The 14,481-nt window shown below is 42.8% G+C and overlaps 2 protein-coding genes across 3 annotated transcripts in view; one reads left to right on the forward strand and one right to left on the reverse strand.

Annotated features, from left to right (window-relative positions):
- Positions 1 to 6,805, forward strand: part of atp8b3 (ATPase phospholipid transporting 8B3) — a 19,462-nt gene extending 12,657 nt beyond the window's left edge. The window contains exons 24-31 of the mRNA XM_085397274.1: positions 38 to 161; positions 1,242 to 1,428; positions 1,542 to 1,765; positions 1,856 to 1,939; positions 2,021 to 2,245; positions 5,205 to 5,343; positions 5,552 to 5,682; positions 6,665 to 6,805. Of these exons, the coding sequence (XP_085253400.1) occupies positions 38 to 161; positions 1,242 to 1,428; positions 1,542 to 1,765; positions 1,856 to 1,939; positions 2,021 to 2,245; positions 5,205 to 5,343; positions 5,552 to 5,682; positions 6,665 to 6,805 (1,255 nt within the window). The remainder of the gene's footprint in view (positions 1 to 37; positions 162 to 1,241; positions 1,429 to 1,541; positions 1,766 to 1,855; positions 1,940 to 2,020; positions 2,246 to 5,204; positions 5,344 to 5,551; positions 5,683 to 6,664) is intronic.
- The window catches only part of onecut3a (one cut homeobox 3a), a 22,324-nt gene continuing 14,556 nt past the window's right edge, over positions 6,714 to 14,481 (reverse strand). Inside the window, exon 2 of one of the 2 annotated variants that reach the window (XM_085397277.1) lies at positions 6,714 to 6,849. In XM_085397277.1, coding sequence (XP_085253403.1) covers positions 6,782 to 6,849 — 68 coding nt within the window. In that variant the 3' untranslated portion in view covers positions 6,714 to 6,781. Of the gene's footprint in view, positions 6,850 to 11,713; positions 14,245 to 14,481 lie in introns of those variants that run through there. The other variant, XM_085397275.1, reaches the window with a different exon arrangement.

Below are 14,481 nucleotides of genomic sequence, written 5' to 3' on the forward strand. Positions count from 1 at the left end.
CACCATCCCATTGATCTTTGTTTGTTTGCCCCTGCAGACAGATACTCCAGTCCCCAGATCCACGGGTCAGTTTCTTTAAGCCCAGACAGACAGAGCTGTGGGCTGTAGACAAGGAGATGGCTGTAGCAAAGACTTCCGTGGTCCTCACCGGACCTGAGCTGGTAAACACACCAACCTGTGCTATACATAGACAATGTAAAGTTTTGTAAATCTTATGATTTGCGGACGATTTGGTTTCATGAGAAGTTGTATTCTGCAGAGACATGGAGAGGCGATATTAAAAGGTGTTGAGCAGTAGATTCTTCTGTTTCTTCTTCTTTTAGGACTAATTTCTTGCGCCCAGTGGAATGATCAAACAAGAAATCATTAGTTTTACATTAATTGGAGATAAATTATCTGAATTTCAGGAGCGGGACCACAACTCCAAACATGCTGCTTCCAGTTCTCATCTATGTTTGTTCCCCCACTTCTACAAACTGTTCGTTCTCGTTTTCGTGCCTCACCCTCTCTCAACTTTTCAATTCTTTAACTCATTCACTTCTATTTAGTACATGAGGATCTGCAAGGCCCGGGAGCTGCCGCCAGTCCCCTTCGAGGGTTTTGTTGTAGGGTTATGTACAGTGAGGTGGTTAAAGTAATTTTTTAAACTCTAGAAAGTCTTCTGTTTGTTACTATCAGGCCTTTATTTCTTTATTTCAGTTCTTGTTTTTTATTAAGCCTGGATTTGTTGTTTTTGAGAATTCTGATTGGTTCTTTCATAGTTTCTCGGTTCTTAGTTTTGTTGATCATTTAGCGTTGATCTTCATTTATTCACTAGTACTTGTGCCTTCAGTTTGCGTTAGTTACTGCTTGTATTTAAAGAGTTTCTTAGTTCCTCTGTTTTCTTCCTGCATTATCTCCTCTGTAAAGTTCAAATTTCTGTGTTTCCTTGTTTTTAATCATGTTTTGCTTTACTTTTGACTTCTCTCCTGTTTCATACCTTTAGTTTTACTCCCCCCTCTGTCTCTGTCTAAATTAAGCTCAGTTTTGTCTCATTACCCTCCTGTTCCTGCTTCCTTGATTACCCTCTTGTGTATAAATAGTCCAGTCCTTCCCCTCACTCTTTGTCTGAGCATCTGTTAACGTCCTCTTTGAGTCTATTGCCTTTTGGATTTTGTATCTTGGACTTTGCATCAGCCATAATAAATGACTTTGTTATTTAAGTCTCCCTCGCATCTACGCATTTGTGTTGTTTTCCCCAGACAGAGTTTGACCAGAGGCCAGAGTGGGGGGCCACATTCATGAGCCTGGCAGAACATTGTCAGTCTGTGCTGTGCTGCCGCGTAACACCTGCACAGAAGGCCGAAATCGTCACGTTGGTGAGAAAACATACCAGCTCAGTGACCATGAGCATTGGTGATGGTGCCAATGATGTCAATATGATCAAGAGTAAGGGTTTATTTGTAGTTCTACAATATAAAAAAGTAAAAATAAATCAGTGTGCTCTGACCATTTGTGTTCATGTTTTAACATTTGCCTCCTTCCTCTTTCCTCAACACCAGCGGCTCATGTTGGTGTGGGTCTGGCAGGAGTGGAGGGAGGTCAGGCGGTGCAGAATGCAGACTTTGCATTGGCCCAGTTCAGGTTTCTGCAGCGGCTGCTTCTCGTCCATGGCCGCTGGTCCTACTGGCGCATTTCCCTCTTCTTGCGCTATTTCCTGTTTAAGACCTGCAGTTTTGCCCTTGTGCATCTATGGTTTGGTTTCTTCAATGGCTTCAGTGCTCAGGTTAGACAAAAACAGATATTAAATTATGCCAGTTAAAGCCTTATAGTCACGGCATGAAGTGAGGTTCAAAAAATTACGTTTCTCTCACAGTCTCTGTATGAATCATGGTTCATCGCTTTATACACGGTTTTCTACAGTGCATACCCAATTCTTTGCCTGGCCTTTTTTGAACAGGTGAGCTGGAGAATTTATTTTAAACTAAAAGAAGATAAGTGTGAATGTCTAAACAATAAAAATCGCCTCTTTCTTTTTTAGGATGTCAGCGCAGAAAAAAGCTTAAATTTTCCCGAGTTGTACAAGTGTGGACAGAGACATGAGCTCGTGAGCCCTCTCAAGTTGTCCTTGTCACTCCTGCATGCTGTGTATGCATCGCTCGTTTTCGCCTTCATCCCGCTCTGCGTTTTCGACAACACGGTCTTTGACTACCAGACGATGGCGATCACGGTTTCCATGGCAGTTACGTTCACTGCCATGATTGAGGTCAGGATGTCTTATGGTTTTGTGTGTACATGGGCAATGCCAATAAAGGGCTATTCTATTCTTTTTTTCATAGATGCAGTTGTCACAGTGAAACAGAAAGTGTAACATTTTTAACTGATTTATATTTATAATAACCACGGTTAAATGTTTTGTAGATAGTTAATTAAGTTTTTTGTGAATGTTATGTTATGAAAACTTCATAATGTTTACAAAATGTTTTATAATTAATTACCTATTCATCTATAGCCACTGTTGGAATACATATTTAATCATTTGAAAGCGATCATTAAAAGTGAAGGCCTTCCCGCTGAAGGCAATCACTTTCTGGCAGACGATCACTTTTTGGCACAACACCTGGAGATAAGGGGGCAAAACAATCACATTAATGCTGCTGTTTGGTTGAGGCAGAATAAAATAGTCGTGGTAAGACAATCACACGACCACTTTAAGATGACAAAGCAACAAGGTGATATATACCACGTAAAACCAGAGTCATAATAAACAATATATACACAGACATATATACACACATATATAGTTTCGCCACGTTTACTGTCTAAGGAGAGCGTTAGAAAGCACTCTCTGCTTATGACCAAAAAATAAAAAAACAAAACAAAAAACAGCCCGTTTGTGTTGGTGGAAAAATGCACCATGTCGACCAATCAAAAAATGATATGGCACCATGACATTTGGTTGTTTAGGAAGAGGGGGAAAGAGAGAGAGAGAGCGCGAGTTTTAAAATGTGAGAGATTTGTGACGTTTAGCGTGTTTGGAGTGTGTAGTTAATGTGTTGTCTTGTGTATCTCCAAAAGTTGATTCTGTTCATCTGGACGTAGCATTTTCAGTGGAAGAAACGTTTCGTCACTCATCCAAGTGACGTCTTCAGTCTCAGCTGACTGCAGGCTTCTTATTCTGAATTCTGCAAATTCTCATGAGCATTGCATAATTATGATGAAGGGACTGACCTCCCAGCCCATTGTTCCTTCAGTGGGCTGGTTTCAGTAATTATGCAAATGTACTGTTTATAAGATTGGGGAAACCTGCAGTCAGCTGAGACTGAAGAAGTCACTTGGATGAGTGACAAAACGTTTCTCCCACTGAAAACGCTACGTTCAGATGAACAGAATCAACTTTTGGAGATTTACTTACTAGGGGTGCAACAGTACTCGTATTGATATTGAACCGTTTGATACAGTGCTTTCGGTTTGGTACGCATATGTATCGAACAATACGAATTTTTTTATTTACTTTATCAACTTTTCTTCTGAAGATGCTATCTGTGTTGAGCGCTTAGTGGATCTGCGCTCAACTACTCCGCCTAGGCTGCACTGTCGAGTGCCGCGGTAGCTCGTTAACGGAGATTTGCCGCGTTATGGCGTTAATGTCACTTTAATGAGATTAACGCTGACAGCACTAGTGGGAACACAACGAATATGACTGCACATTTACACCGACATCATCCTAGTGCAAAGACAAGTGGAAGCAGACAAAAACAACAAGCACGCATGCTACAAACTTTACCCGAGTCATTTAGACAGCCGTTAGCACATGATTCTCCTTATGGGGACCTGATATGTTTAATATGCTGCTGAGAATATAGCCCAGAAGAAGCATAGCTTTTATTTTGGAAAGAGCCATTTCTCTGTAATAAACTCTCTTTTCCAAATATGAGTGATTTCTCGATCAGATAGATTTATTTTTATTATTATTTTGTTGTTTCAGCAAGATTAAATTTAAAAACTGTACTTTTGAGTTAAAATATATATTTATAATTTTAATAAATGACAAATTAAAAAGGCATGAACATTTTTTTGTATTGAAAAAATATCAAACCGTGACACCAAAGTATCTAACCAAACCGAACTGTGAATTTTGTGTATCGTTGCACCCCTATTACTTACCTGGATGATTGAGCATGCATCAAGACGTTGTGTTGTGTAGTTAGTGTGTAGTGTTGTGAATAGTTTTGTGTTGAGTGTCAGAACAATGAGGCGACTGCCGTCTCCAGGTAGAAAACAGGAGGAGTGATACACCTGCTGTCAGACCTGCAGGTATCAGGCTGAGATGTTCTCCTTTATAGTGGACAGAAATTATTTTTTTGGAGCGGCACAAATAATTTGTGCGGCATTTTATTGAATCCAGAACAGCTGATTGTTCTGTAAATAGTTTGAAATGGTTTGAAAAAAAGGGTAAAAGGAAAATGGCTGCAAATAACTTTGTTGTTCGCAAAACTTGTGCATCTAATTAAAAAATTTACAATTTATATTTGCATTTAAAGTTATAAAATATGATTCAATAAACATGTTTGTGGTTATCACAGTAACATATGTAACATTTTCTACTAGGATTTTATGTTTTTTTTTTCTCTGATTTTAGATCAATTGTGTTAATACAGTATGTCAAAATGAAAACATGACTGTAAATTCAGACACGTGAGGTTGTGCTGAAAAGGATGATACCAAACAAGGGAAAGTAAATAGTTTCTAAAGGTGAAATGTAGAGGGAAAATCAAAAGTGTTTAAAATGGCCAATTATACCCTGGACCCCAGAGAGTGAAACCTTTATTTAAAGTAATGCAATAGTTACTTTTCAAGTAATTAATAACTTTTAGAATCTTGTAAATCAGTTACTAACTCGGTTACTTTTTTGAAGAATTAACTAGTAACTATAATTAATTACTTTTTCAAAGTAACTTGCCCAACACTGGTGATCTGAATGTAATTATTTTTTTCTTCTTTTTTTCTAACACTGATCTAAATAGGAATGATCTGACCTTAGAAAACGTAATTATATAATTTAATTTTTATTTACAGTAATTGAACTATCTGCTGGTCCATTGTTTCGTATAGACTTACTATATGATTATATAAATGTTTACTATTCGGTCTCCTTTCTGACATGAACACTGTACTGCATATCCAGTTGGACTTTTATCCTTTAATGTGTTTCCACGTCTCAGATTATTCTGCTGACCAGACACTGGACCAAGTTCAACATAGCAGCTGTAATTGTCTCCGTGGGGCTGTTCTTCATCTGTACCAGGATCACCCACAACCGCTTCCTTTTTGAGCAATCACCCAAGGAATATATATTTCTTGGTATTCAGCACAGGCCTATTATTATTTGTTTGTCACTCTTGTGAGATTTTGCTTTAAGATGTCACATAACATCCCATTGTTGGACTAAAAATCAAAAAAGAAAACATGCAATAACAAGGAGCTGATTTCAATTTGTCTTTAGAAAATTGTGGCTCTCTATCCATTTCTGTCTAAAGATATAGTTGCTCTATCTTTGTCCTTTTATCAGGTGCGTCTGATTACGCCTTCACTGATCCAGTTGTGTGGCTCACAGCTCTGCTTGTTGCCTGGACAGCTGTTTTGCCCTCAGTGACTGCTCACGCCCTCAGTGTCATCCTCAACGCCCACGACAAACACAAGGTGATCTTTTTGTGCATGGGAGAGTATGAACGGAAGATCTACTTGTGTATCTTTTTGAAAAGGAATACTTCTCAAAAGGAAAAGCTAAAAATGTAAATTGTATGTCCATTTAGGTTTCGAGTCACTGAATGTCATGCTCCATATCTCACAGTTTGCTCAGTTTATGCCATCTCTCTGTCAAAAGAGAGAAGGTGTAAAAAGGGCCATAAAAACTGAGAAAAACTGTAGACTCATAAACTGCAGCTCTTGACAGGAAACACACAGAAACTTTGTCCTCACAGTCAACAATCACAGCGCATACCACGCCAAACAACCTGCAGCAGCTCGTAAAAACTCTGCCAATCTCAAGTTATTCTTTCTCTGTTATTATCTGATCGTTTTCTAGTCATGTGCTGCAGTTTATTGTGAGCTTATTTTCAAAGAACCGGCAGACTCAGATGCAGTACACTAGACCAGAGAGCGAAGTTCAAAGAATTACTGAATAATGCAGCAGTTGCAGCGATGATCAGAAAATCATCAGAGACGGGATTCAACAAAGGCTGCATGGAGCACGAGGGGATCCTCAGACCACAGAGGTTGACAGAGAGTCTGTTGAGAAGTGGGTTGGCAAAGGGGTTGTGAGCACAGCATGCTGATTAGCCGATGCACCCAAGGAAGACAGGAACCGGACAACACAGAGACACAGATACACCTTACCTACAGGTGCTGTGCTGGTGCCCAAGTCCAAAGCAGAGGTGAGAGAGCGTGAGAGACAGAGGAGGGAAAAGAGGACCAGAGAAAAGGAGCTTTAATAAGAAGACACTGGAGACAGAAAGGAGATCATGCTTGCAGTTGTAGCTGCTGCTGACATGCCCAGCCATCATCTCCGGTTCAGTTTACTGAGTTTCTTGTTACTCTTGGGTTAAAAGAAACAAAAAACACCCCCAAAAACCTTATATAAAGTAAACAGTCGCTGATATGTTTCTCCCCTTCTGTGACCCAGGTCCACAGTGTATCCCATCAGTCAGTGGAACTGAGGTCTCGTTTCAGAAGGGGGACGCCTCTCCGCCGTTCCTCTTATGCTGTCTCTCAGGGAGCTGGGTCCGGACGCCACATCACCTCAGCGACACACATGAGAAAGTGACTGCAAGTCATAACTGCGCTGTCTCAAAGGCGAAAAGCGACTGCCTGTGTGAAACATACGTAATGGAGAGCTGCATTAAAAGTTTTTGTAACAGATAACATCTATCGTCTGCTCCTGCAGCAAACTTTTCTGTGTCTTTCAGTGTTTTGCGTATGGTTCTGTGGGCAGTTCTGTTACACTATTGTACAGATGCTATTTCGAAATAAAGTTAATGATATAATGTACAAAATATATTATGCATCATAAATCTTGTTTATTATCTTCGCATGGCACTTTGGATCTGTTCAAACAGAGGTAAAAATCAAATCTCCATCTGCTGAGGTTACAGCGGATTTCCTTTGAGGATCGAACCAAACACAATAAACTGACAGCATAGCCTTGTTTTACAATTGTTTTATTTGTTAATTTATTTCAAAACACGCAATTTACCCATATTATCCTTTTAAGTTTTTATTTTTCTGTAACAGTTATTACTCAGATTATTCTCCTTCTCAAAAGTCTCAACTAGAATGAAACTAAAAGTCCTCCACAGGCTCTCCGGCTTCTGCAGTGGGAGGAGGGGAAAAAAGGCTTTCTGAATAGACGCGAGTGGGTTTTTCCCTCGTTTATGTGGGTGCGGAGATGTGTGACGGGTTTACGCTGGGGTATGTGCATGTACACGTGTGTTCGTGTGTGTGTTTAAGTGCAATAAGTGGAATGTCCACACGGCCGGGAAATCACAGGACCCGTAGAGCTGAACATTGTCTTCTAGGTTTGGCAGCCAGATTGTCATACCTCTGATTTCATCTTTGGTTTCAGCAAACACTCTCAAAAGGCAGACTCACCCTCTCCAGCATGTGCCTGTGTCTGTTTGTGTGTCTGTCTGTCTGTCTGTCCGAGTGCAATATAAGCCACCATCTCCAGACGACTTTGTAAACTTAAGTAGGTACAATGAAAGTGTCTTTGCATTGATTGTGGCCCTTCCTTGGCGCTGGGGACAAAGACAGTCGAACATTGTAGAACGATGGAGCCATGAGTGTGGTGGATCGGCTTGCAAACATCAGCATGGACTCCATTTTGATGTCAGTGGCAGTTTGGGGCGTTCGTGTAAAGTTAAGTGATCTCAGTGTGGTGAAACATGGGATGCTGTAGTGCTCTTGTGTCCCCAGCCACTCTCACCATAACCTGAGTGACTGGGTTACTCCGCCCACACTGGGCTCATGGGATTGGTTAATTGGCCGAGTAAATGGCTGTGAAGGTCGAAATGAGTGGGAGCGTTTAAATGTCGCGGATGGAAGGGAGAGGGGGTTGAGGGTTACACTCTGACCCAGCAGCAACAATTAGGATTGGGGGGGTCAGGTGTTTGCATAGTTCTCTGTGCAAAAGCCACCAACCGGAGCCATTTTTTAATTCCTCGCGGCTGGTTACATCGTCATTACATTAGCAGGACATTGTGGTGGGTGATGGGAAACATGGTCTTTGCACCACAGCTCTTTTTTGCACTGCTGCGTCGGACTACAATGGTGGCGGGGAACTGGTCATGCGATCGTCGGTTCGAGGGGTTTGAGCTGTGAGATCTGGTCGAGATGGGACGAAGGATGAACGAGTGAGTGGGGCAGTCGTTTGGCAGTCGGGCACTACAGCATGTCACGATTCAGAGAGCCTCTTTTCCGCGTGATTTTGTTCTTCCGTCCTTCCCTTCCTCTGGCCTGCCCTCTCTCTACCTTTTTTCTTGTTTTGAAACTGATTGTCTTCTACCATCACAAAGACACTTGGTTCTGATTGATTAACAGGTAACAGAAGAGGGAGAGCACAGTGTGACTGGGGGTGTCTACATCAGTCCCACCGGCAACCTATTCAATCCCACAGAGAAATGACACGAATATGCTGTTTGACAGTAGATGCGGACGACACTTCAGGCGGGATGATCGGTTGCCACATGGTACTGCGGTTGGTCGGTCAGTAAGAAATGGTTTCAGATTTTTGCATGACAAATATTGCAACCCATAGCAAAGGAACAGAAAATAGAAATAGTCTTCCACATAGGTAGAAATGAACACATATACATTGTACACAGACCGAAGGAAAGCATGTAGACAGACGTACAGGTATCGGAAGGCCGCTCAGGTCTGAGTGTGTCCCTGTGATTAACTCCAAGTAAACAGCCTGTCTTTGGAAAAGCAAGACACACGTTTCAGGACCCGAGTGAGGACCGCAAGCTGAGGAATGAAGATTGAATGCGATTGATTGGGAGGAGAGGAGTTTGACCTCCCCCAGCACACACTGCCCCCTACTGTTTGGATTTATATACATCAAAGAAACATTGGGGAAAGGGGAAGGGTTGCAACAACACATGCACACAACCAGTGAATCCAACAGTGACAGAAATTCTAAAACAAAGACCCCTCCAACGCCTAAAACCCAAATCCTCCCACCCTGTTTTGTTTATTTTTGATAACCAAACTATTACCCCCACCCTTCTCCCCCCACACCCAAGTCTTTCCATCCTCCTCCTCTCCCCACAAAATCACAGGTCATTCCTGTTGGTTTCTATACAGTTATACAATATCCATGCACAAAAGAAAAAAAAGTGCACCTTCTTTTCAACAGGAGGTGCTGGTCTTTAATATTCTAAGAACATCAGGAGCACTTGAACACACCCAGGAACCTTCAGAAGTAACTGTGAAACTGTTTTTTTTTTCTTTTTGTTTTTTCAGAGAAAAGACAACTGAAAGGCAGAAGAAAGCTAACAATGGATATAAGGTTATTCCTCCTTTGGTTTAACATCAAATTTTTGGTTTATAATTCAACCCAAATCACATTTTTGTCATTTCTTTCTCTCTTTCTTTCTTTTTTTTTGTTGTTTCTTTGAATGTAGGCGTCTGTGAGAGAGCTTTGAACTAAACATCTGAAGCGAGCAGCTCTCGCTCGTCTCCCTCTATTCTCGCCTTCTCTTCTGTCTCTTCTTTTTCTCGCGTGACCCTCCACAGAAACATTCACAATGTCTTTTCCTTTATGAAAACAGTAAGTACATGCCGTAGCAAAAAACAAACGAGAGAACGTACGAGAAAAATAAGCAAACGAATAAAAGGAATTTAACAGTATAAAGCTTCAAGTCACAAGTTCCAAAACTAACTATCATAGTATCATACTTTCATAATCATTGTTATCATTAGCAGTATTATTTTCAGTTTAAATTACATAAAGTTTACATGAAAGGTTTTTGAGGTATTTCAGAATTAATTGTCAACACACGCCTACCAAGTCCTAGCACTAGCCAGGGGGAAAGTTGACTGGACAGACAAGGTGGAGGGAGGGAGGAGAGAGTGTGTGTCTATAAACTGTCAGCGAGTCTTCCACACTTTTCCAGTGCAGCCTCTGTGCTTGCACGCAGTGGGGAGAAAGAAAGCCATTTGGCATTTAAGATTTTATAACAACAGCCCTCTGGGTGCTTACAGCCGCCGCCTCTTTACCCTTCTCTTTCTCTGTTACACAAAAATATCTCTGATGTGAGGAAGGTAAAGCGGCCGAGAGCGTAAGCAGGCCGGGCGGAAAGCAAAAGAGAAACACGAAGGCTGAGAGCTAGCAGAAGATCGACGATACGGCAACGAAGACTCCGACAGATTAAGGAGTAACATATAATTTTGTTTCAAATAAATAGCGTATAGAAAATGTTTTATAGACTTTCTACATGATAAAGTGCTTGTATTCTAGTGTATCAAGATGGAAAGTCAATATGGGAGAAAATGCTGACACAGCCCCCACTCTGTGTCCCTCTCTTTGGCCCCCCTTTCTGTCCATCCAATTATGGGTGCATTGTCTGTGTGAGCACACGCTTGTAAGTGGGTATGCCGCTATATGCATGCATCTGTGTGTGTGTGTTGGTGTGTGGGTGTGTGTCCAGTGCAGTCCCACCCGTGGTTGAAGGGAAAAGGCACTCAACTCTGTCTGCAAGGCAGCCACCTCCTCCTATGTGGCACAATGCAGTCTGACTGCGCTGTTAGTAGGAACATGTGTGTGTGTGTGTGCGTGTGTGCATAATATCATAAGTGTGTTTGTAACAGTTTGGGGCAAAGAGGGGGGGCTCTCGTTTTTTTGGTTTGTGTCCCCCTAGGCAGTTTGTGACTGGTAGGCTGCAGTATCTTTGGTATTAGTGGCGGTTTCACAAACCACTCAGCTTAGTGAGGTAGCCACATTGGTTCTCACTACTACAAACGTCATTTTGTCAGTGTCATTCCTAAAGCTGAATCTAGCTATTTATCTATGCTCACTGAACTGTATACCACAAGTCAATTTAAGCTCATCATCCTTTGGCGACGTTAACTCACTGCTTACAGCAACGTGAAGTTAGTCAGTACCTCCTGATCAGCTCCTCTACAATGACCACCTCTTATCTAATCTGCACTGCTAATCTGACTACATTGTTGGAAATGCTACAGTTGCATCTTAAGACCACACAGATAACTACGGAGTCCCAAGCGTAAACGCCCCGCGCCACCACCACCCCACCCTCCAATAAAACATAGCGAGTCAGCCAGGACATTTGGAGGTCATGTTTTGTCCCTCTTAATTTTACCCCATCCTCAGGGCTCAGCTTTAAAGGGGCGGGGGGGCTGAGAGTACCACAGTTCCGACACGAAATGCCAAAGGAGAGAAAGTGTCTGTCATTTATTCTTCTCTTCAGCAGCTCCCTGTTTCTCTTGTCTTTTCTCTTTCTTGTGGTAAATGTCCTGCAGGTCTATATTCACACAGAATGCAAAAAAGAAAAAGAAACAAAACCACGTCCTTCGTTGGCCTCAGTCCTTGCATCCTTCTTTTTTCCCTTTTAAAAAGTCCTTCCTTTTTTTGTTTCTGATTTATCAACAAGGTGCCATACTTATGCACAACAGAGCACAATAGTAACAAGAAATAGAAACTTTGTGTCTATGGTACTAATTAAATACCCGCATCAATATAGAGAGGAAGGGGGCGAGGGGTTGGAGGGGGAAATGGGGTTAGAGGGACAGAGGAGGTAGAGAACCAAAGATAGAATGAGAGATTTTCTTCTGCTTCAAAATGTGTCCAGTTATGCGTTGGAAACATTTTGTGTTGCACTGTATGTTTGGTGTCTTTCTCATTTGAGGTTTGGTTATTGTTTGCCTTTAAAATCAGATTCTTGTTTTTTTCTTTTCTTTTACTAAAAAAGTATAATTTCATTCAGTTAAAAGCTGATTGTTGGGCACTATGGCACACACCGCCCATCATCTGCAGGGCGCACTGTAACCGTGTGTTAACCATCGCACCGTTTTCTCTGACTCGCATTAAGGCAGTAAGCATTGGCACTAATTGTTGTAGCATTTTAACAGCTGAGTGTGGTGTTTAGCTTTGGGCTAGCTACTGATAACCCTTGTGTGGGAATAACCAGGTTTGACAGAAATCACATCTGTTGAATTTTTTTTTTCTGCAAGCAGATGAAATGAATGAATGGAAAATCAATGATTTCATAAAACCTCTGAAAACTAATCTAAATGAAACCTCCACTGCACCACTGATGTGTCTTACTTAGGATGCCTTTCTGTTACATTTTACTCTGTTGTACTTTCCCCTTCCTCTCTTTGTGTAATTTTCTTGTATTCCGTTTGGATTGCCCAAATAAATCCCTGCCTTTGCAAAATCCCTGCATTTTCAGCATTCAGGCTAACCATCCCCCTCCTCCGGCTTCACCAGTGCTGGTTGGATGAGGAACAAAAATAGGATAATGGTTAGCTATTGATCTGCCTTCAAAGAGCTGCGAGGCCTGAACGTGTTGTGCCATGACTTCTCCTCAGCATCTAGTGGCTCTTCCCTCCCTCTTCTCCACTCTGAACCCCCCTTGCTCTGCTGGATGCCGGTCTCTGCTTTCAACAGCAGGGGGCACTGTTGCTCTGCCAGCGCAGGCAAGGCTGACGAGGTGTGCTTGCTGCTGATGCTGCTAATGCTGCTGCTGCTGCTGCTGTAGTGAGGCCTTTGTGTCCCCATTTCCACTGGGTCTCATGTGCTCCTCTTACATTCTGCTTTTCCTATGCAGCTGTAATGTAGTTGGCTGGATGCCCGAGCGTGTTGTTGTCATCGTTCGGTTCTCAGTTATTGATTAGAGGAAAAGCTCCCAGCAGAACAAAGAGCATGTCCAGACATCTCACCCGCCTCTCCTGTTGGTCAGAGAAACGCAGACTCTGGGCTCAGGCTAAGAGTAACAACGACACGTCTCCCTGCAGGCCTCCCAACATCTGTGCAAAAAATATACGAGACCTGGGCCTGGAAGACCTGAGTATCTACTGGCGAGTGTCTTGAGTTTCACCTTCATGAGGGGGTCAAGGCCTCGCTCCCTCTCTGTCTGCATCGATTCATTTTTCAATTCATTAGTTTGCCGTATGATCAGGCCGAGCTGCTCTCTGAAATGGCTGGCCATCAGGGAATACCTTTGGCTGAGGAATGAAGGAGACTGCGGGAGGAGGAGGAGGAGGGGGGAGGTAGAGGCAGAGAACTGGAAAGCCTTGTTGTTTTTTTCATGGGCTGCGTTGTTTTCTTCATGACGGCCTTGTGTGTGTGCAGGATGGGGCTCTGATAATAAGGCTATGTGCTGTTCTGTTTTCAGATTTATTGCCGTTCTTTTGCCCTTGTTGCTTCCGTGTGCCGCTGTGTGTGTGTGTGTGTGTGGGGGGGGGGGGGGGGGGGGGGGGACAGCGAGGAGGCAGACACAAAGGAGGTGAGTTGAGAGGAAAAAGCAGAATCAGTGGCTACTTGGGTGGTGAAGGAGGAGGCCTGCATCATGTAGATACCGCCCAACAGAAACGTCAAATCTTTGGTGTCGCTTTGCTTTGTCAGATGCCATAAAAATTATTTTCTCTCAAAAAAAAAGGGAAAAAAAAGACAAAATCAATGATTGTCCTTGTGTGTGAGAAATGCAGAGTGGACCTGACTTCACACTTCACCTTTTTAGATTATGCTTGTTTCAGGTGAGAGCTTGAAATTTTAACTGATGTAAAAGATGATTGCATGGCACAAAGGATTTTTATATCGTGTAGAGGACACCTTCAGGCGCTCCGGGTCTGGCAGGGCTGTTACAGACAGGCTTCGCAGGGAATTTCCAGCGTCGCCTGTTGTTCCGGCCTGGTCCCTCGGCCCGCCGAAGGCCCTCTCCTGCTTCTCTCAGGCCTTGGAGAAGGTGGTGGCAGAGGTGCCTGGCTGCCCGGGGCTGGTACCGTGGTCATCGTGCCAGCGGTCCACACAGCGGCGGCGAGCATTCATGAAGAAGTTGCTGACGGTGCTGAGCTCCAAGCCGAGCTGCTGGGAGATGGTGATCTGCATTTCCTTGGATGGACGCTTGTTCTCCTTGAAGATGGCGATGAGTGTGCGGCGCTGCAGGTCAGTGAAGACTAGACGCTGTTTCTTGGGCGCCGTGTTGCGGTCCTTGTGTTGCTCCTGTTCTTTGCGCTTGCAGGCTTGGTGTGGATGGTAGAGGTGGGAGGGATGGGAATGAGAGTGGGAGGCAAAGAGGAGAAAGAAAACACAACGCAAGGTAAATATACAAAAGTGATCATTTTCATGAAGTGAGAGCTGGAGGTGGAGGGAAGTAAAGTGCGTAAACTATAATTACCCTGTACTTAAACACATAAAACTGGTTCATACACCAGTGGAGATGCTATGGCTCCATCTCTATTGCCATATTAAAGTTGATT

The sequence above is a fragment of the Rhamphochromis longiceps genome, linkage group LG23, assembly GCF_057381845.1.
Source record: "Rhamphochromis longiceps isolate RC_006_pf linkage group LG23, R_longiceps_female_GT1.1, whole genome shotgun sequence".
In the NCBI taxonomy this organism is placed as follows: Eukaryota; Metazoa; Chordata; class Actinopteri; order Cichliformes; family Cichlidae; genus Rhamphochromis; species Rhamphochromis longiceps.